Source organism: Trichomycterus rosablanca, chromosome 26 (genome assembly GCF_030014385.1).
Source record: "Trichomycterus rosablanca isolate fTriRos1 chromosome 26, fTriRos1.hap1, whole genome shotgun sequence".
NCBI lineage: Eukaryota > Metazoa > Chordata > Actinopteri > Siluriformes > Trichomycteridae > Trichomycterus > Trichomycterus rosablanca.
In genome coordinates this window covers 11,700,784-11,725,074 of record NC_086013.1, presented here as the reverse complement: position 1 = coordinate 11,725,074, position 24,291 = coordinate 11,700,784, and the positions used below count along the sequence as shown (strand labels likewise).

General features: G+C 40.7%; 1 protein-coding gene across 1 annotated transcript in view; it reads right to left on the bottom strand.

Annotated features, from left to right (window-relative positions):
• Positions 1 to 24,291, bottom strand: part of LOC134303376 (E3 ubiquitin-protein ligase RNF43) — a 111,111-nt gene that overhangs the window by 4,796 nt on the left and 82,024 nt on the right. Inside the window, exons 2-5 of the mRNA XM_062988767.1 lie at positions 18,262 to 18,384; positions 1,292 to 1,366; positions 1,063 to 1,197; positions 543 to 644 (exon numbers count right to left, since the gene is read on the bottom strand). Coding sequence (XP_062844837.1) covers positions 543 to 644; positions 1,063 to 1,197; positions 1,292 to 1,366; positions 18,262 to 18,384 — 435 coding nt within the window. The remainder of the gene's footprint in view (positions 1 to 542; positions 645 to 1,062; positions 1,198 to 1,291; positions 1,367 to 18,261; positions 18,385 to 24,291) is intronic.

Below are 24,291 nucleotides of genomic sequence, written 5' to 3'. Positions count from 1 at the left end.
TGTATGTGGCAGCTGTAGCCTAGTGGTTAAGGTACTGGACTAGTAATCAGAGGGTTGCCGGTTCAAGCCTCACCTCTGCCAGGTTGCAACTGATGGGCCCTTGAGCAAGGCCCTTAACCCTCAATTGCTTAGACTGTATACTGTCACAACTGTAAGTCGCTTTGGATAAATGCGTCTGCTAAATGCTGAAAATGTAAATGTAAATATCCAATTACCAGATTTGTATTTTCACCTCTACTGCTGCTGACTAGGGAGAGCTGTAACTTACACACACCCCCTCCCACACCTGCACAAGGTGGATTCACATGAAGATCTTTTTGGCGCATGGAGAGTCACGCACCAATCTCCATTATCTCCCATTTCTTTGCAGGCACCATCAGCCAGCAGTTTTAAGAAATGTCTCCGGCCTCCCTCCTTCGGACCAGTCAATCACTGCTCGAGTATACACCCAGCCCTACTTAAATTTGGGATGTTTGTGTGTGTTGAGGATTGAGACTATGTTTGCAGAATAGAGAAAGCTGAGATGTGATGTGCTTTCTTACCCAGGTTCTGTTGGATCTGCAGCGAGAGCGGAAAGCAAAGATCATAATGATGGCCAGCACAACCAAGACGACAGTCAAAAGAATGCCAACTTCATAGTGAGGCTAGGTCAAAAACAAGAGGGTTAAAATAAACAACTGTATCTAAATGCACACTAACATTTTTATTTTCCAATATTAATTCTTTTGCTAATTCTTTGATTTACAGAAGTCTGATAAAGGCTTACTTTTTTAAATTTTACGGCTGTGTATGTGCGGGAACTAGTATTTAATAAATCATACCCAAATATTTTACATTATACATTACTTGGCTAAATGTATCTGCACACCTGACCATGAGCTTGTTGGACAACTCATTCCAAAGCATGGGCATTTATATTTAAAAATAATAGTCTAGTTTAAACTGAAGAAACGCTATGACCTCTCTATTGAAAAGTAAACAGCCTCACCCTCTCAGTTTTAAGTTTAAAAGGAACAAAATCTGATTCCTTGCAGTGCATGTAAACTCATTCATTGTGCTCACCCATTTTGGTGCATCAATCATGATGTCGATCTGGACCATGGCCTCCTCGTTCTTATTGACCAGGCCCATCAGTTCCTCTGCATCTGCTGCCTTAACCAGCACCACCGGCCTTGGCAGGGAGCCGGAATCCCAGAGCTGCAAGTGTAAGAAGTATGTGGTCAAAACGTGGATGAAAAATGTCACTATTTCTGGAACATACATTACATTACACATTCACAAACATAATTACCTCATGAGCTGCACCGGCATCATCACTAATGTCGAAAATGACAGCCTGAGCCCCCCTCTGAAAAGCGAGCCGAGCCTGAAGAGAAAGGAGAGCGTTGAATTAATCCAGAGTCTAAAGTGTGTCTGAATTTGGAATATTTGTAGAATCATATCTAGTAAGATATGATGTTTGAGAAAGTATTTTTAATGTCTAACAAATATTACAAATACAGGAAAATATTTGAACCATTCGCACATCCTTCTGCCAAACAAGCGATTTAATGACAACTTTGGCTATTTTGGGTCTGTTACAAACCACATACTATTATACTAAACAGTATGTCAAATTAGTGCACAACCTAAAATGCTGTCAGTACAAATTCATTATGTATTTTGCAGTATGCTTCAGACACGGCCTTTTACCTTAAGTAATTATGTAGCTAGTTTGTGGACACTTGACCTATGAGCTCTTTGGACATCCCATTCAAAAACCGGAAGCATTTATATAGAGTTGACCCCATCAACTTTACAAGATTTTGAAACGTGTTGGGAATTCATGACCATTACATTCATGGTTCACAACTGACGTTCCAGTCAGGGCTCAGTACAGGCCACTGGAGTTCCTCCACACCAAATATGCCAAACTATGTATTTATATTTTATATAATTATTATACAATCATTATATAGCCGTTATATAACGAGATTTCATACACCTGTTAGCAATGGGTGTGGCTGAGACACCAAAAGTCAATAATTAGGTGGTGGGGTGTCTGCATACCATTGGCCGTTTAGTATGGGTAACGTGAGCACACTTTTAGCAGGCTGGTTAATATTAGCATTAGCACAGTATAGCATGCTTTATTACATTATTATTTAATAAGGATTTGGCTGTCAGCTGAAAATTATGTTTAATATTTTGTGATAACACCCTGTTGATTCTATTTATTTACTTATTTTTTGGTGTGTGTGTGTGTGTGTGTGTGTAAAAGAATTCATAAGCTAATTCTAGCATATGCTAATTAGCTAATGCAAATTCTGCACTGTGGTTATTTATTTGACCCCCAAACCACTACATAATGAGAATTAATCACTCAAAAAGTTAAATTTGGATTTAAAGTCACCACAGTATTACATTTACCACTAGATGGTGGTGTATTCCTACAATATTACAGCAAATATGCCGTCTTGATGTTACACAATCCCACATCCCTCCACCACAAGTGACCTTGTACTTGAATACAGTGTGTGTGTTTCATTATTTATCATGCTTTTGAAACCTTTTTTAAATTGTATCCCATTTTACAGATTAAAAATGTGGCATTCGTACCAAAATTCAGAACAAACTCAGTTTAAAGAGCAACGGACAACTCTCAGATTAATACAAATGTTAATTTAGTAACAAGCTCAGCCTGTAGTTGCATCAAACAACCAGTTAATGATTGTACCAGCTCAAGACCCTAAGCAAATCTTATCTCTTAACACTAATCCATGATTAATAAGCTCACTCACTCACTTCCTCCCACAGTATACATACATCAACCATCAAAACCCCCTCGCCCCGTCCATTCTTAAACAACAAAGCAGCAGATGCGTCCTTGTGGGCTTGGTAGCTTAAAATGCCTTCCGTGGTTAAACGGACAGAATAAGAAGCATAGATTTTTTTGTAGTATTGAGAACAGAGAAATGAGCGGCTAACAGGTGGATTTATTCTGCTCATGACAATAAAATGAAAGCTTAATACAGGATTCAGGATAAATATGATTACATTTCACTCAGGCTGTGATTCATTTGACATAATCTGCAAGGATTAAAAAAAAGTAACCATTTATTTAGGGCTTCTATAACACCCACCACCTGGATATGACCACACACACTTTGTCGGCTTCATTTAACCATCCAAAGTGCTCCTCAATGTGTTTGGGTGGCTGAGTGGGTGCTTTGTAGGGGCAAGTCTAGACAGTTAAATAAGAATTCCTCTCTGAACCAAAAAGTACCCATAATATCCAGCTATATCCACCTTGATTGGTTAGGAAAGACTCAAAACTCTGCTGAACAGCTGACTGGATAAATTCATGCATGAGCAAATTTGGCACATATCTGATACTGTATCAGAATGTATCATATGTATCGCAAATCACGACATCACTAGTTGGCCGCTGAGGTGGTAAAGCACTGAAGCACTGTCGAGACCCAAATTTGAGACCTTTACTGTCTAGCTGAACTGAAGTGTTGAGATGAGCAGTGGTATTGTATTGTTTTGTTCAAGAAACCGTGATATATAGAAACATTTCCACCTGGAGCGAAAACTTTCACAGGGGCGCAGGTGATCGTCAATGAAAAGAAACTGATACAGCAAACATCTGCGCCTCCGTGCTCCCTCTGCCGGCCAAACTTTGTGGTTAATAAGCCACATGATACATAGGAAAATCGAAGCAAATATGTATTGCCAAAGTTAGAGACTGGAACTCAATATCAATCAATGTAAGTCAATCATGTCAAATATGAACATGTGTATAATCACACCTAATTTCTAACATCTGACTTTGAAGGCTGATTTGAGGTATAAGACGGTGTGTTTTTATAAACTGTGCCGGCTCAGCATGTGTGTAGCCAGCTCAGGGAGACTGACGTTGCAGTGGCTGGGTCGTGGAGAAGGAACAAGGGACCAAGGGTGTGTTAAAGCGGGTAATGACAGGGTGTAGGGCTGCAGAGAGACTCGGCCTCTGCAGCAGCAGGAAACACTCCTACAAGCCTGCCATTTCCCTTATAGTCCCACTGTGCTCCTACACACACACACACACACACACACACACACACACACAGACCAATGTAAATTAGACTTCAGGTTTCTATAAGAAACTTGAAGCTGAAATAACAGCTAAGGTCAGATGGAAGGGGCATAAATGTAAGACATGGAAGTCTTGTGAATGAGCACGTCCAGATAACACCACACACACTATCTGGCATCAAGCTTGTTAGGCCTGCCAGAAACGTTAAGGTGAAATGAGTTTAATCGTCTTGAGAATTATTCACAGGATTTTGTTGAACTAATCCATAACTAATCCATTGAAGGGTAAGACACATTCATTCATACATTCACTCTTTCACTAACTGACTAAAACCCAATGAAAAATGTAAAGTGGCCAGCTCGCCTTTTGAGTGTATTGAGGGCGGGGTGGACTTTAAAACGGTACCAATGAAAATACACTGTCGAGTCACATTATCATGACCACTTGCTACATTTGACGGCTGCAGCATGTAGCTCCTGAAAGAAGTCACGTTTCATGAGCTGGCTTGGTGGGTATATAAGATGTGGCAGGCACTCTCAACCAATTTGGGATCTTCCAGCAGGACAACGTGACATGTCACACGGCTAGAAATGTCCAACATTGGTTGGAAGACCAAGACTTCTAAGTACTACCCTGGCCCCCTAATTCCCCAAACTTGAACCCAATTGAGCATCTGTGGGACCACCTCGATCGTCGTGTTGGCTCTATGGATCCTCCCCCACGCCCACTCCAGCAGCTGTGGGATGCACTGCAGTCAGCATGGCTCCAGATACCTGTGACCTACCAGGACCTTACTGAGTCACTCCCAGCCCATCTATCTGCTGTCCATGCTGCACACACCTCTTACTCTGGATATTAGCAGGTGGACACAATAATGTGGACGCCCAAAAAATGGAAAATTCTTCACAAACAGACATCAAGGCAGATTTGCCCTGGTTTAACCTGCCAGCTTCACCTAACCCATTAAGTACTGTTGGATAAACGAGATAAAAAAAAAATCTCAATTTCTTAGACAGTTCATTTATATTTGGACACCAAGCAGCTTGTGCCTGGTGCCAATTGCCCAATGGCAATAATATCCATTCAAAATTAAATCCACAACAACAAGTGTGCAAAATGTCAAAGGGTCTGAATACTTTCTGAATCCACTGTATATCACACTTAGTTTCACAGACAAGTCACTTCTTTATTGATCCACTCTAATATTTAAATAAATAAACCAGCCAGGCAATATATCGGTCAACCTTTACGTTTCACTCTACCCTTCTTTATTTCTTTCTCTCTGTTTGTTCGTGCTCAGTTAACTCTGACACAGATTTGAAATTCAAAGTACAAGGCGACACAATTGTCTGATAGGTTATCACACACATCAAAGGGTTCCTGTTAGTCACCGGGCTGATAAAACCTTCCTCCCTCATACACTCACACTCACATACACTACACAGCCAGTACTGTTCTGCGTGTGATTTGCCATACTGGGAAAAATATCTGAATCATGTGCGCGCACACACACACAAGTTAAAAGCAAAAATGCACAAGAGTTACCTTGTCAGGGCCAAGGTACTCATTGAAGCTTTTGGATTTCAATTTCTATTTCTGTAGCTAAACACAGAAGATTTATTCAGAAGAAGTTTCAGGCATAATCCTCGACCACTAAAACCATGACTGACGCAGATTAGAAACTGCTAGACTGCTATGGGTGATACTGTCCAATTAACTGTGCTTTGAGCTTAAAGACTGCAATGCTAGAAAAAGCTCTTGCCAAGCCTCCTTTAGTCAAACTTCATGTTGACTTTGGATCAAGGGCTCGGAGAGGAAGTTTAAACCCAGATCACTAGGAACCCTGAAGCTGTGAGGCATCCGCACTACCGACTGCACAGCACAAGAGTTACCTTGTCTGGGTCGAGGTACTCATTAAAGCTTTTGGATTTCAATTTCTATTTCTGTAGCTAAATGATTGAAACACAGAAGGATACAAGTCTAACTTTAGGTTTAAGTTTATTCAGACATAATCCTCGACCACTAAAACCATGACTGACGTAGATTAGAAACTGCTAGACTATGGGTGATGCTGTACAATTAACTACGCTATGAGCTTAAAGGATGCAATGCTAGAAAAAGCTCTTGCCAAGCCTCCTTTAGTCAAACCTCATGTTGACTTTGGATCAAGGGCCCGGAGAGGAAGTTTAAACCCAGATCACTAGGAACCCTGAAGCTGTGAGACATCCGCACTACTAACTGCACAGCCGATTCACCACTGATAAACTGTTTATAGAACGAGCCATGACACCACTAATGACAATACGGCGAGGCGCTGAATGCCTGCAGCGTGAGGAAGCGTTGCCAAGGTTTCATCTCAAAAGAAGGATTGTGAAAGAAGCTGCCCACTGACTGACAGTTGGCGCTGACTTGAGAGTCAACAAAGTACAGGGAAGGGAAAAGGAAAGGATATGTCTATTTTCTAAGTAGGTTTGACTTAATCTCCTGTAATGCAGCCAAACCCCCTTTCTTCGGCTCCAGACCAGCTTCAAAAGCAGCTCCGCATGCCTCCACTTGTTTCCTCCCAAAAACATTTCAAAGGCCATATTGTACAGGACTGAGAGATATAAAGACACAACCTGAGAACGACTGGCCAAAGTTTGTAATGGACGACTAAACCAACAGGCTACAGTTGGTAAAGCTTAAGAACTGTGGGTTAGAAATAGTGGTGAGGATCACCGACATCAGACTTCTAGTACAACAACAGTTCATGTCACCTGCAGGGGTAATTAGACGGCTTTCTCGATGTATGGTGCATTCCTAGGTTCCAAAGCTTTGTGCTAGAGCCATAAGTTGAGATTTTGGACAAGGGACTGGCCAGTCATGACAAAAGCTTGATTCTGTGCATCCCATCCTGGTACTTGATGGGGTCTGTGATGCCATGTATTTTAACTATGAGGCAAGAAATGCAAAAACAGCCTAAAATCTTTTTACGCCAGCGCACCTTGAGTCTGTACCCATGCTGCTCTCCAATTTACCACAATGCCGCCACCACGAATGCAGTAATGGAAGCTATTTAGTTCATAGTAATGAATTACAAATGTGGACCAGCTCCTCATTTATAGGGGTCCCAAGTGGACTTGGTTTAGTTTTTAATGCCAGATGTACTCCCTGATGCGACCTGTTATTTGATTTTGTGGCATGGCCTCATCATTCACTGTGATTGACTATAGCAGGTGACGTCTCTGTGCCACAGTTAACAGGCCATGTTTAAATGCACCAATTAAAATACATGAACAGCAGTCTCTTGCTAAGGTCAGAAAGAAAAGCCAAATTGTCCCCTTATGGTCAGATAAAATTCAAAATAAAAAAAGCAGGTCTGCTATGAATTACAACTGCCAATGAGTGATACAGTCCACTTACAAGTAAATGCAGACAAAAACAACATAACTGTTGCTCTGTTTGGTATAATACAACCCAAACCTTGAGCTCCCAATCAATAAAAGAACATTTATCTGAATGGTTGGATGTATTTTAAGAACCAAATAAAAAGAAAACAGCTATTGTATGAATCTAAAGCTGTGATAGCACCCACAGTCAAACAAGATTTACATTACGATCAAGGACTTTTGAGGATGTACCAAAATGTCAAGAATGATAAAAACATTGTGATTAATGCACTGTTGTAAAACACAAACCAGAATCTAAGCTTCTAACCAAAATTCCAAGTCACAAGTAATATTTAATCTGGGTAAAACACAAACAACAATAATTCTCGACTATCGCTAAAAACATCTGCACAGCTTGTTAAACGTTTGATTCAAAACCAAAACCATTAAGACAGAGTGGATCCCCCTTTTGCAGATATGACCACCTTTACCATTCTGGGAAGGGAAATTTGGCCAATTCTTTCAAAAGAGCAATGGTGACTTCTCCTCTCAACCCCGACTTTATAGACTTTGCTTTGTGCACAGGTGGAATCGGAACATTCCTGCATTTGCCTTAATGAATGTGTACACAACATGGGTCAATGCATACAGCAGAGCGTTAGGTTTGTATTATTGCAGGGTCTATTCACACAATCTGAGCAAATGTACCAATTTTCCTCGACATAATATAGACATAACGAAGTTTTACAGTTAACCACCAGAGGGCGCAAGAAATTCACATTGACGGTAAAACAACCAGACGTCTATTGTAAATCCCACAAATTAAAAACCTTTGTGAATTGGGGCAATTTGGCCACAGACTAAACATGTATTTCTATTTTTATTAAAAACAAAATAAAGACAAGTTAAAACAGAATATTTTTTAAAAATCAAATACAGTGTTTAATTGCCGGATTTTAGTTTTTTCTTTTTAAAATAATAAAAGTTCACAAGAATCCCGTATAATAAGTATAATAATAATTGTTGCTATTATTAGTATTAGTGTTATTATTATTATTATTATTATTATTATTATAGCAAGAATACTGTATAATAATAATTATAGTAATAATTGCTGTTATTATTCTTATTATTATAGCAAGAATACTGTATAATAATAATTATAGTAATAATTGCTGTTATTATTATTATTATAGCAAGAATACTGTATAATAATAATAATTGTATTTGTTGTTATTTTTATTATTATTATTATTATTACATCAATAATACTGTATAATAATAATTATAAAAATAATTGCTTTAATTATTATTATTATTATAGCAAGAATACTGTATAATAATAATTATAATTGTTGTTGTAGTTATTTTTATTGTTATTATAATTATCATTATAACAAGAATACTGTATACAAATAATACAGTAAAACTAATATAATAGTAAAATAATATATAATAAGTACAGTATATAGAAAATATATGTATATATATATATATAATAAAATAATATACATAATAATAATAATAATTATTATTATTATTATTATTATTATTTATTATGTAGCAGATCTACCAATTAAGCACTTTATAATCATAAATTAGTCATAATTATTTTTTCTAATACAGAAAACCTTGGTAAATTACTCTTTATTTTGTATATTACTGCTATTATGTATAAAGTTATTAATCCATAAAACACTCTACACATCTAAACATTTATAATATTATATAATTTAGTGTCAATCAAAAACCTTCTAGTTTTTAGTGCTTTTCATAACCAAAATTTGTAAAGACATTTTTTGGTACAAATTATGGTGACATTTGTTAACCAAGTTGGTTTGTAGCTTCAGGACTTGGTTTAAACAACAAATTTGATCAGTCCAGAGATTCTCCCAGGAATACTGGGTGTAAAATGGGAATAAACCCAATCATGCTCGAACCTCATGCCTTTTTTATTCATTTGATTGATTGTTATCTGGTCCATCCGTATCTACTTTCACCAGATCCATGTTAAACATTTTACAAAGCAAACACTCCAGCATTGTGCTAATCTCTCGATCAGCCCCAAGTAAACATTCTATTAAATGATTATTTCATGGAAACGGCATGTCTTTCTCAACACCTTAATTATTGAGTTATCTTTTCATCTCCTCCCCCTTTTTTACCCCCTCCAGTGAGTCCCTGTCATCCCTCCTCCACCCACACTTCATCTCCATCCCTCAATCGGTTCGTCTGAGCAAGTCCCGGCCTGAGCGGCGCAGGCATCTTCACGGCCAACTAAAAAGGTAGGCCAATCTTCAAACGGCGCCCTGCTGCATGATCAAAGAGATAGTAAGGTTGATAGTAAAAGTTCTGACTCAGTGCTCCAGGGCTCAATATAAAGAACAGAGCTAATAGAAATCTCGACATCCTGTGTGTGTGTGTGTGTGTGTGTGTGTGTGTGTGTGTGTGTACATCATTTCAACCTGATAGGGACACAACACTTCTGCACCCTTCTTTAATCCAGATTTTAAGTATGTGAGCTCTGAAATACATTCTCTGGACAGCCTATTGAGATTATGCAAATTACCTTCATGTAGCCTCTAGGGTTGCTATTTTTTTCCCTGAGTAGAGCGCTCCAATTAGCCCAAAGCTGCACCCTTCAAAACAAGCACTTGCCTTTAAGTCTGCAATTAACTGGGTAAATGAAGTAAAATAGCAGTCCTAATATGGTACCTATAGCACTAGATGGCAGAATGCAAAAAAAAATTAAACAAATACATTTGATTAGTTACACCATATGGCCAAAAGTATGTGAACAATGATTAAGTTAGTTCATTTCATCAACATCCATTGCTAACAGCTGTAGGCCCAAAGTTTAGGGAAGGCCCTTTTTCTGAACTCTTTGCTTGGAGAAGCATACTGGATACATGTTTGACCATTTGTACCATTCTACAGCCACATTTAAACTCAACCAGAGCAGAATTTGTGTGGTGAGCTACAGCTTTAATAAAATGAATAGTAACTTTGCATTGTACCAAATCGTTGTACGTCTTCCTCAGAGAAAGCGAACTAGTGAACAAGTAAATGAGCGAGTAAGTGTGAAAGGTTGAACCAGTGAGGTATTTTAATGGCAGCAATTTACCAGTATTTCAGCGGTAACATGTCACCCCGTCCCCACAGCAAGGCTATATTTAAAGACATATTTCTTTAAGCTTGTCACTCACTCGTGCCGCGACGCTCGTTCCAGTGACACGTGAGAAATGCAGCATCTGGATTATGGAAGCTTTCAGACACAAACACTTCACATTCTAGAATTCAGGGAACTGACTTTTTGTGGGTATGCCACACACACACACACACACACACACACACACACACACACACACACACACACACACACACACACACACACACACACACACACACACCATTTCTGCTATTGTGTGACTGCTATATTTTCCAGTCCATGTGAAATTATTGATAATAAATCTGCTAGTGTGAATCAGTAAAGCAGTACTGAACTTTTAAAATGAATCAATCTTTTTAAATGATTCTTTCAAGGAATCGATTCACAAGCTCAACTGAATATTTGTTATGGTACATATTCTAGTTCTAACACAAGTCAGTCATTTATATTAGATTGCTTACATCCCCAGAACATCTGTGTACTTTGATTCCTGCACTATAGCAAATTAATAAATCCCACATCTGTCTGTGCAGTGTAAAACAAACTCATTCCATATTCCATTCAAGCCCAAGTAACCTATGATGACGCTACTCAAAGTGGGAAAGTGTTTCTTTTTAAGCTTCTTTGCACCCAATGTGTATATGGGGGCACTGGTACCCTAAAGTATGAAGCCTCCAGGTGCAACTTTACACTGGTCAGTGGCCAATCAATAGCCAGTTTTCTTTTTTCAGTGCCTTGACCAGACAGCAGGAGTCCCTGTTGCAGAGGCAAAGAGGTGACCCTATGCCTAGCCAGGCCAGCTGCACTGCCAAGTCAAGACTAGTGGACTAGCGTATTGGATCACTGCACCATCCAAGTATCTACTGACACCTGACCATGAGCTTGTTGGACATTTCATTTAAAAAACAAACGATATTAAAATAGAGTGACCTCTATGTGATCCTTTCAGCTTTTAACAACAGGGTTTCGCACAAGACTTTGAAGTATGTCTGTGGGAGTTTGTGCCCATACAGTCAAAAGAGCATTTGTATGGCTGAGCACTGATATCCCAGTTCATTCCAAAACTCTCCAGTGGTGCTGAGGTGTGGAGCTTTTCTTTATGTCTTTATAGATATTGCTTTGTACACAGGGGTGCAGTCATGCTGGAACAGGAAAGAGCCTTCCCTAAACTATTGCTGTAAACTAGGAAGCTGGGACTTGACGGAAACATTTAATTCGACCTCATAAACGCGCACACACACATACACACAGCTGCTGCTATTTCAGGCTGTATGACACTGTGCAGATATAGCTGTGCTGTATGGCAACACACCCAGCTGTGTGAGGGGTCGGCCCCGGCACACTGATCTAGGATCAGCTCTTCTCAGCCGACTTCATTTAACACACAGACAAATAACTGATGTCAGGTCAGCTGCACAGACCAGCTTCTATAAAGAGGAGGCCGGTGGCGCTGACAGGACAGATGATATGTTTTGCATTGAAGAGGCTGAGAGAGGGAGGGAGGAAAAGAGGGGTAATATTTGACATGAAGCTATGCGGAATATCAGGCTGGGACGGAGACGATTACACCACCCACCTCCAGACCACTTATAGTAATGGAGATAAACAGAGAAGATGAATAGAAAGTTAAAAAGAGAAGCGAAGGGAAGCCCGAGGAGACGAGTTGTCACCGCTTGATGTTATTAATGCCTAATGATTTAAAGGGTGCAGAACAAGGCGGTAAATTCAAAACCTGCTGACAGCTTATGAAGAAAGAAAGAAGAAGCCAGAAAGATGAAAAACAAAGACCGGCATTCCAGTCGGTTCTCTTCGGGACATGCATGTAGGGCATATCTGTGTGTGAATCTGGGCTGAAATGTGATTTATTACCAGCAGTTTTAGAAAGGAAAAACAGTCAAGTTGTTTCATAAGGACAGGGCTGAATGATAAGCTACTCACCCTCGTAATTAAAGAAGTAAAATTTAAAGCCATGCTCTAACAGCAATGTTGGATCTTTAATGCTCCATTTTGCAGTTTTTGTTTTGGTAAACATTTACTAACTTTTATTTTTGGCAACTCCTCCAAGCACGATGTGTAAAAGAGAGTCATGTTAGCACTGAAGCTACACTGAGTAAGCAGTCACTCTCAATAAAATTGAACAACTGAACAACTAAAACATTATATACAACAACGAATGCTATAAAACACACTGAAATAACAGTAAATATAAATAACATTTATATTATAGATCTATTCCAGCTAGCGCTTGCTACACATCTAGATAATCGATCTCCTCAGATGTTTCAGTACATTCTAGCACTTTTTACACAGTTTTATTTATATTTACTGTTATTTCAGTGTATTTTATACTTTTGTTGTTGTTTAAAGTGTTTTTTTTAAATCTGTCAATCAGTGTAGCACCAGTGCTAAGAGATTAGCTTTAATCATGGCTCTTTTTTTTATACACAGTGCTTGAAGGAGTTGCCACTGTCCTAAATAACCAAACTTAGCAAATCAATTCAAACGTAAACTAAAATTTAGTCTATTAAAACACACTAAGAAGGTTGTAAATTGGGTTAATCAGAAATCAAGTATTGGTATTGACGTCTTGTGAACCTCTGCACAATGTAGCGTGTACACACAGCATGTCTGTCCACTCACTGTACTTACTTGTTAATCTGTTTCAATAGTTTCTATAAATTTTGTACAGTGTTATTTATATGTACTGTTATTTTAGTGTATCTTATAGCTTTTGTTGTTGTTTGTAGGGTTTTAGTTGTTCAATTGTTCAATTTTATTCTGACAGTGACTGATCACTCAGCGTAGCACCAGCGCTAAATTAGCTTTGAGTAGCTTAAAAGGTTCCCCAGATTCACCAACATTGTTTTATAAAATTTCACTCATTTGGTGAATGTTTGATTATCTTTATTTATTTTAAAAAAAGAAAGTCATTGATCATAAACAATGTTAGCCACGTAGGAGTTATTTCAATTCAAATTAAAATCCTCATAAACTTCACTAAGCCTTTTTCATTTTCTCTGTAGCCAACTTGCCTAGCTAGCTAGCATGACTGCGTAACATCGCTAAGTGAATAAAAACAACAGTTGAACAATCAAAACAACTAAAACACTATATACAGTACAACAATGAATATTATACAATAAATTTAAATTACACAAAATATTAATAACACTATGTACAGAGCTAATAAAACATGTCGTGCATGAGGTAGCCCCACGCTAAGTTGAAAATCCTAAACTAACCATACAGGCATAGGACATCTGCTTATTTGCTCTGCTCTGTTTATTTCAATAAGAATTAAATTTTTTTTTTGTTTATTAGGATGTTTAGGTTGGGTTTTACACTTTGGTTTCATTCTATTCATGACAGAACAGATAGCTACAGGCTCATTATTTCAATTTTAATGTGCAATACCGTTATGGGTAATTCTGTATCTCCAATTCACCCAACTCACACGTCTTTGTACTGCGGGAGGAAACCAACAGACATGGGGAGAACATGCTCCACACATAAAAGACCCTGATCGGTCCACCTGGGAATCTAAGTCAGGACCTTCTCGCTGTGAGGCGACAGCACTACCCACCAGGCCACAGTATCAAACAAATTTGGCAGAAGGTATATTGGAAAAGTACCTAAGAAATATTCGGGTCAAGTGTCCATTCACTTTTAGCCCTTTCCCCTTCATTCCTGCACTAATTCCATCAATCACTCCTCGTTCACTCAATCACTCCTCACTCACGCAAAGCCCAACATCTCAACAAACACACAGCACATAAGAAATTTTTTCTTTTCCAACTTCTTTCAGTTTCCCTCACCAAAAGCAGAAAGTAAGAGTTCCTAGAACACACCTGAGTGGCATTCCGCATACCATTAGGCACATGTTAGAGCGACTGGGGCGGGGTGTTTGTTGTTGATGTAAAGACAGGAATGTAAAGAAAAGTACTTTGAAGCATCCGTCATATTGTTCTCCAGCCTGCAGTGTTTAAAACAGGCTTTATTCCTCTCAGAACGGACAAAGGAGCAGCCTGGAACACACAGCATGCCAATAATGCTAAGTGAACACTGCACAACTCATGAATTGTCGTACTACTCACATTACACCACACTCTACATTTTGCCGCTGTAGTGGTGGGCACATACTACACAACTGGCAGGCAATGGGTACCAGAACTCCACAATCAGGATGTGTTCAAATATTTTTGGTCTTTGTTAAATAAACAGAACAATGGGCAATAAGCAAATGTAATATTAGCCCATTTCTTTGCAAAGGCTTCTAGGCATCTAGTGGGCTAACATGGTGGGTTTGACCTTACTGGCTGTGTGTATGACCGGTCAGTGAACCCAGAAAGGAGGAACCCCATGGGTTGTATTACACCCTCTTGTACTGTGTATTCTTTTATACTAATGAAAGAGACTGGGTGTGAGTATGGGTGTGTATTAGACACAAAATACAGAGGAAAAGGGTAGCAGGAAATGCAGCTGAAGTAATGAAATAAGCCACTGCTGAAGAAAATGAAGTACATTGACCATTTTTTCATCAGACAGTCAGTCATCTCAGTGGCATGTGGCGTTTCTGGATGTTGTTGATAATGGCTTCTGTTTTGCACAGTAGAGTCTGCACCAAACTGTGCTAGAGTCCTTTCAGGTTCATCCTACTGGAAGGACTTTATCTCAGAGCTGGCTTGGAAATGCTTGGGCATCCCCAAAGAGAAGCTTAAATCTGCATCTAAGCCATCATGAATTTTACCACTACAGGTGGGGATGAAAGATGAGATTAGAACCCATGACTCAGTAAGTCCCCTGTCTTAGTCCATGTGAGGAAAGCTAATTCTCATAGACACCCACTGTGTGTGTTTGTGTGTGGCAGGTAGAAGTAAGGAATGACAATGGACTGTTCATCAAACAAAGAAAATCGGACATCAAACACAGAGGATGCAAACTGGAATTAACGGCATGTGTGTATGTTGTTGCTTGGTAACAGATTCAAACACAGTCTTTACAAACAGACACACCCATACACATAGACACATAGATCATCACCTACATGTGTTTACAACTATAGTGATGTACACTATATGGCAAAAAGTATTTAGACACCTGGCTATGAGCCTGTTGAGGTGTCACTGATAGGGACCCCTACATATATCATTATTGCTCTGAAAGTTTCTTTCTCGACTGTCTACAGTGTTTTAGTCTGTTCTAAACTGCAGACACGGTTCATTTCTTTGGCAGGGTTCTCCAGTGTATATTTAGTCTTCCTCGCTTCATCCTCCATCTGTTTTTGTTAATTTTTTTCACTGTATTGAGAAAACCTCTCTCATCTGTTAACACTGTCATGCTTTATACCTGGCTAACTAGTGAGCTGTACCTGATCTGCACAGTGCTCCATAGCACTTTTAACAGCAAACAATAGCCTACAGCTGTTGTATTAACTATGCTATGGTACGGCGGTATATGAAAAATCCATACGGTATGAGGAATCAAAACCGCTATACCAAATGTACCATCATGACACTACTAGTGGTATGTAATTTAGGACAAAGCCATTATAATTCTGCAAAAAATATTCATACTGGTTTAAAATTCTGAGTTTAAGGGCATTTTATCTACAACAATAAAGTACTTATACTTCAGGGCAGCGCCACTTCTGGGATGCATCATCATACCGCCTGTGTTTGCAGTGTGAAGCTCTAACCTGCTAACACCAGCCCTCTTATTAAAAACTTTGCAACATCAACCCATATCTCCCAACCCTTGTAACACACTCCACCTCCAAACGCAAACACACACACACATTCAGCTTTCCTTTTATTCCTTATTTCCATCTGAAAAGTAAACAGGATTAGTTACGGCTCAATGAAGCGTCGCTGCATCTTTTAAAGAGAGAAAAGCACAGAACCGAGGGCCAGCAAGTCCAGACATGGGTCTAACTCCAAACACACTCATGTCTTCTTGCACTCATAAAGGAATGAATAAAAGCATAGCTTTGTGCATTAAGCCCGGGCCTAGCGTCGGTCAAAAAAACACAGGAGATAGAACTATTTCCCCGCTCTGCGTTTAAGGCTTGCGCTCATAATTACAACGCTGCGGAACATATAAACAATTACGCGTTCGGTAAGAGAGATATATCTCTGAAATCGAAACCCAAGGGGATGTTTGGATTGTACGAGCGACAATGAGCTTCTTCGCGTAAATATTTGGAGCTCCTCTCAGCGGTGTTGATGAATGCTGATGTTGGACTAGTCCACACAGAGCGGCTTCAAGGGAAATTTCAGAGTCCGCTAGTACTGTTTCTGTCATATTCTTTAAACATATTAATATTGTTAAAGAAATAATTTATTATACTGTAAGAAGAGAGCATAAGGGGGTAGAATTTGAATAAAACCATGAAGCATGAAGTGGGCTTGCACAAGTCAGGAGATTGCAAGTTCCAGATGATTGAAAAATTAAGCATCCTTAGATACCAGGGTTACATTAGTTCGTGGAGGAGTTCAAACCTAATTCCACATTAGAATTCATAATCATTTGCAAATCCATTCAGTCCTGTATTGCAGTGGTTCTCAACCATGGGGCCACGGCCTACTAGTATTAAATGCTGTTCCAATAAAAGGATCAAAAGGTATTTGGGCGCCCAGGTGGCGCAGCGGGATATGCCAACGATCGGCTGGGCACCATCTAGCAGACACTAATTGGCCACAGTGTCTGCTAGGGTGGGATGACCAGACTATGTGGGTGGGGTATTCAAACCTTGTGCAAGGACCCTGATTAGCAGATAGAGGTGCCTGTGCAGAATGCATGGGCAAAAAGAAGGGGTCTGCTAAGACTGTGCACGTGTTGGAGGAGGCGTGAGCAGGAAATATACCCTCCTCGGATGCAATCGGGGATCCCCAGCAGCGGAAAACAAAACTGACTACACTAAATCGGGAGAAAATGCATAAATAAATAGAAGAAAAGAAGGAACTGGTATTCAAAATAGTTTTTTGACCTGGACCTTTATGCACTGAATCTTTTTATAATGTTATAATGTCTACTGTATAATGACTGTAGATCATGGAATCTCTAAATTTCTTGCCATTGCATGTCAAGAAATGTTGGTTTTAAACTGTTGGACTGTTGTTATCACTGTTTTCTGTCTTTATTTGCATTTTACCTGTTCCAAGCTTTTTGAAATTGGATTTACAGTTAAGGTAGACTGTATAGTCTCATTTAAAAGAAAGACATGCTTATTTTTATTTGCTTTCCTTCTAGTTCGATTTCCTTCCTAGAGTTCGATCAAGTAAAAGCAAAAGAAGCCAAATCAAACATCCTGCCAACAAATGTGCACCTCAAACCAAATAAAGTCCTTCCAAATTTAATTCCATCTCCAACATTCCTTATCAAGAGGGTGTTTTACTCACAACTGAGACTACAGCATTAGCTCTGAAAGACATATGAACATATAGATGTATCCACCACTGTGGAAGAAAAAGTAAAGTCTCTCTTCCTCATAAACATATACAGATCTCTTATACATAGAGTCCTGTGGAGTCCCTGTGCCCTGTGGATGCCTTGATCAGTCCATGCCAAACCTGATACCACCACATGCTTATCAGTCAGCAAACACAAATGTTCTCCATGCCTCCGTTACTGGAAGTGGGTAGGAGCGATTATGTGACTTTTCTTACCTTGTTTAAAAGAGGCTGACACTGGGGCACTTTGCTCTCAGGACTCTCCAGCTTAACGATACTGATGAAGAAGCTTTCCTGCCGCTCATCCTCGCTAGTGTTACACAGAGACAGTGGGTGAGACTGCAGAGACAAAAGAGATTTTATGATTAGTCATGTACATTCGGCATTCATGATAAAAGTAACATACAGTTACAGAAGAACTTTAGGCACAGTGTGTGATTGTGCACGTGAACTAGATCCCCCGTGCTTTGGATATTGATGGTGAAGAGGTGATACGCAGCTCTTCCTCTACATGTAGGAGCACATTTGACTATCAGAATAAAGTCAAATAAAGAACCTGCCTTTCATCAAACACACAACACAGTCAAACCTCAAATCATTACGTCCATTACAAACAGTCCATCACAACAATGTATATAACATTATGACCACCTTCCTAATATTGTGTTGGTCCCCCTATCGCTGCCCCATATGCAACAAACTGCAATGCACTGTCTATTCTGACACCTTTGTATCAGAACCGCATTAACGTCTTTAGCAATTTAGCAATTTGTCAAAATAAGTCTTGGCCGCCCATCACCCTGTCGCCGGTTTATCACTATTCCTTCCTTGGACCACTTTTGATAGATACTGACCACTGCAGACTGGGAACACCCCATAAGAGCTGCAGTTTTGGAGATGCTCTGACCCAGTCGTCTAGCCATCACAATTTGGCCCTTGTTAAACTCGCTCAAATCCTCACTCGCCCATTTTTCCTGCTTCTAACACATCAACTTTGAGGATAAAATGTTCACTTGCTGCCTAATATAATATATCCCACCCACTAACAGGTGCCGTGATGAAGAGATAATCAGTGTTATTCACTTTACCTCTCAGTAGTCATAATGTTATGCCTAGTCGGTGTATAATAAAGTTCTAATATTTAAAGTTATAATGTAAAACAAGTCATTTGGGATTTGCCATGTGTTAAAAAACACAACCCCAGTGCAGTGCAGGCTGTGAGGTAACCAGATTATCATTTTGGACGTCACGTCATCCAAGGCACCTTGGATGTTTCTTTTGGCTTTCATCCTAAACCACATAATGCAGCCTGACGTTTTAAACCTTGACAATCAAACTAACAAATCAAATGTAAAACTCTTTATTACAATATTACAAGTGAATACAAAATATAATACATTTAAAAATCTTTTAATGAGATCAGAAATTTGATGCTGCTGTCTTTAATAAAGCTGAATGCTAAAATTAGGCATGTCACCAAGCTGGGAAGCAGGATGTTCTTTCACCTGAGAGTACTGACGCACAGTCTAATATGCTGTCAAAACAGCTCTCACCCACCAACACTTGAGCTCTGAAGACTTCTAAAGGTGTCTTATGATTTTTGGTAGGTTGATGTAACCAGTCTGTCCTATTACTCCTGTATGGTGCAAGGTGGAATGCAATACATTGGGTAATCAATGCACATGTGCCCGGTCATCCACTTGTGCTAGGACCAAACAGGATATATAGACCCAGGTGACCTTCGTCCTTTGGTACAATGTCCAGTAATAATGAGGACAGGATGTACCATGGGCACTTCTGACCCAAGACTACGCAGCCCCATTCACAGAAGGGTTCAATGTATAGCTTTGTGACACATTCCCCCCAAATGGCGACCATAAATGGGACTTAAAAGTATTATAGTATGAGTTTTAAAGCAAGTATGGCTTAGGTACTGGTCTAGTAGTCCACAAGGATGGCATACCTGGCTCAAACATGCAGGATGTGAGAAAAAAAAACATATAGCGACAATCAACCAAGCCCAGATCCCAGTTCACCACTGTCTACAAGCTATCACAACATCATGACATTTAGCACTGTAGCACTGTCGCCTCACAGCAAGAAGATCCTAAGTTCGATCCCCAGGTCGAGGCGGTCTGGGTCCTTTCTGTGTGGAGTTTGCATGTTCTCCCAGTGTCTGCGTGCGTTTCCTCCCACAGTCCAAAAACATGCAGTCAGGTTAATTGGAGACACTATATTGCCCTATAGGTGAATGGGTGTGTGTATGTGTGTGTGTGTGTCTGCCCTGCAATGGACTGCCGCCCCATCCAGGGTGTTACTGTGTGCCTTGCACCCACTGAAAAGCTGGGATAGGCTCCAGCAAGCGACCCTAATTGGATAAGCGGTTAAGACAGTGAATGAGACATCAATGGAAGACCAGAGTGATGGCTAAAAATCAATCATTTCACCTACGTCCTTATTTATCATTAATTATTTATAATAGGAATAGGGCCAATGCCCAACAAAGGTTGAGAACCCCTGAGGTAAACTGTGTACCCTCAATTCTATGTTCTTTTGGCTTGACTTGCTAAGATTATCAAAGAAAAAATTCAGTGGAATACGTGGCTAGAAGACAGAGAACCGAAACCATCAGAGTAACCATCATCCAGTGGCGGACGTCTCCTCTTGGGTTTCCAAACAACCAAGGGGGCACAAAGCAAAACACAGGGCTCACGAACAGTCACCGGGCTGAATGTTGACGGTGGTCAGGGCCGGCCGTCTGTCTCTGCTGGAGTGTGGACGAGATGTCCCTGTCCGCGGCTTTGTAGTCGCGATTAAAAGCATTCCGCCGCCGCTGCCACAGTTGGCCGACTAAAAATAGAACAAAAATATCTGACGGCCTTAAAAAAACAAACAGCGGTGCAGGGAGCAGGGAAAAATAAATAGTGGCTGTGGTGAGAAGTCAATAATTTTTTTTTCCCCTCCCAGTTTGCCCTTAGGCTCTCCTTTCGTTCCGTGCCAGCAGCGGAGCCCGTTCATGTGCTGCCAACAGGGCTTAGATGCTAGAGTCACTCGCTTTGTCTTTCTTGATCTGTCTTTCTCTTTCTTTTTTCTCTCTTGCTCTCCATTTCCTAAAGCCTTAGATCATCCTAAACCCTTCAATTTACTTCCATTCAAAGCTTAGAGACGCAGAGGCCTCGATCAAAAGCTTTCTGTTTCTTTGTTTGCAAATGATGCCCGTGTGACCAACTGGGCAGTTTTATGTAGAGCAATAACACACAAAGCCATTTTACTCAAAGCAATACGTAAAACATATTATTCAATTATTAAAAGTATGTGAACATCCCTTCTGATTATTAAGCATATGAGCTTTGGCTACACCGATCAGCCATAACATTAAAATCAGCTCCTTGTTTCTACACTAACTGTCCATTTTATCAGCTCCACTTACCATAGAGCACCAAACACTTTGTAGTTCTACAATTACTGACTGTAGTATATATGTTTCGCTGCATGCTTTGTTAGCCCCCTTTCATGATGTTCTTTAATGGTCAGGACTCTCCCAGGACCACCACAGAGCAGGTATTATTTGGGTGGTGAATAATTCTTAGCACTGCAGTGACACTGACATGGTGGTGGTGTGTTAGTGTGTGTTGCACTGGTATGATGAAGTTTTTAAACACCTCACTGTCACTGCTGGACTGAGAATAGTCCACCAACCAAAAATATCCAGCCCACAGCGCCCTGTGGGCAGCGTCCTGTGACCACTGATGAAGGTCTAGAAGATGACCAACTCAAACTGCAGCAATAGATGAGCGATCGTCTCTGACTTTACATCTACAAGGTGGACCAACTAAATAGGAGTGTCTAATAGAGTGGACAGTGAGTGGACACGTTATTTAAAAACTCCAGAAGCATTGCTGTGTCTGATCCACTCATACCAACACAACAGACACTAACACACCACCACATGTCAGTGTCACTGCAGTGCTGAGAATGATCCACCACCTAAATAATAATACCTACTCTGTGGTGGTCCTGACCATTGAAGAACAGATTGAAATCTAAAAAAAAAGTATGTAGAGAAACAGATGGACAACAGTCAGTAATTGTAGAACTACAAAGTGCTCCTATATGGTAAGTGGAGCTGATAAAATGGACAGTGAGTGTAGAAACAAGGAGGTGGTTTTAATGTTATGGCTGATCAGTGTAAACTATAATACCACTAAAGGAACTCATTTCGGAAAGGATTGACAGAAAGCTGGGGTCAGGGAGGCCCTCATTCCTCGTTACAAAGGCTTCACCCACCGAGGCCTGGAGACTCAGCCCAGTGTAGCATGTGTCAGGAAAGAATTCTGTTCCCCCAAATCCCTCGCCAACACCTCTCTCTCTTTCTGCTCTATCCAACGCCACCGAAATAGTTGGCCGGCAGCCGGCGTGTTGTTCCGACCCAGTTTCCCGTGACAACCGCCTCTTTCAGTGAGACTTCTCTCACAGCTCGGACCTTCAATCAGCATTTCGGATCCAGACGGCACTGTTACGCTCTACAAAATCATGCCAAGCTTCTTTCACTCCACTGCACGATCCTGGAAACATGAATTTCCTGTTCAGGCTGAATTCCAGTCCAGTCAGGTTCAGTCCAGTCCAGTCCAAGATCATGAATAGCCTGGTAGGGCAAATACCAAACTGCATTGTATTGTCTTTAGTTCTGCAGTCCAAGACCTGAAATAGTGGAGATCAGGTGGAGATTCAAATTGGTTCCATCACACGGCAGAGGCAGTCCTGTATCTGTGGATGTCACTTTGACACGTACCACCTACCTAAGCACTGTTGCAGACCATGTACACGCTTTCATTGAAACGATATTCCCTGATGGCTGTGGTCTCTTCTAGCCGCAAAGCAAAAATGCTTCAGGAATGGTTTGTGGAGCACGACGAGTCCAAATTCCCCGAACCTCAATCCAAGCGAGCATCTGTGGGATGTGCTGGACATACAAGTCCGATCCATGGAGGCCCCACGTCACAACTTACAGGAGTTAAAAGATCTGCTGCTGACATCTTGGTGCCAGATACCACAGCACACCTTCAGGGGTCTAGTGGAGTCCATGCCTCGGCGGGTCAGGGCCAATCAACCATGGGTTTTCAAGGCGCAGATCCCAGTTCACCACTGTCTACTCTGTCTATCACAACATCGTGACATTTGTACATCAACGTAAGGGGCGGCACGATGGCTCAATGGGTAGCACTGTCGCCTCACAGCAAGAAGATCCTGGGTTCGATCCCCAGGCGAGGTGGTCCGGGTCCTTCCTGTGTGGAGTTTGCATGTTCTCCCCGTGTCTGCGTGGGTTTCCTCCAGGAGCTCCGGTTTCCTCCCACAGTCCAAAAACATGCGGTCAGGTTAATTGGAGACACTGAATTGCCCTGTAGGTGAATGGGTGTGTGTATATGTGTGTGTGTGTGTGTCTGCCCTGCAGTGGACTGGCGCCCTCTCCAGGGTGTTACTGTGTGCCTTGCGCCCATTGAAAAGCTAGGATAGGCTCCAGCACCCAGACACAATATTGGGAAGGTGGTCATATTATATGTTATGCCTGATCGGTGTATATATATACAGCATATAACATATTGTGGATATTCATGTTACACTATTGCACGATGCAGCTAAAATAAATTTCATTTCATTTGGAGAGATTTTCCACTCAAGTTGGCATTTCAAAACGCAGCCCAGATGCCCAGATCTTCTCCTGGTTAAAACGTGTTTTAAAATGAGAAAATACGTTAATAGAAACTCATTACAGCATCGGCACTGTCAAAACAGCAGAGTCGCATTTCACCCCACTGCCTTCGCCGACCCATCCACCGAGACTCCAAGAACCAAGAACTACCTGCTGAGAAATTGATACTATAATGACTGAAGAGCAATTACGACCCAAAAGAGACAGAGCGAGCCCAAAAAAAAAAGAAAAGAGAGAGTCGGCGAGGGAGGCTCTGAGGTATTGTGGCAGTTTCCGAGAAGTAAAGCACTAGGCCGGGGGGTAAACGGGTCCCAGAGAAAGGAAGCCTCTGTAATCTCACCCATTCCGGAGCATGTTAGATAACTTGCAGAGCCAGAGGACACCCCATTAGCGCTAAATGACTGAACCTTAACTGCAAAACTGACAAACACTTTGAATGCACAATTGTAACCCAATAGAGCCTCAAAGAAATCGACAGTCAGCCCGGCATCTCATGAGCAGTTCTGTTGTCTGATCTGCCATAGATTTTGGATGTA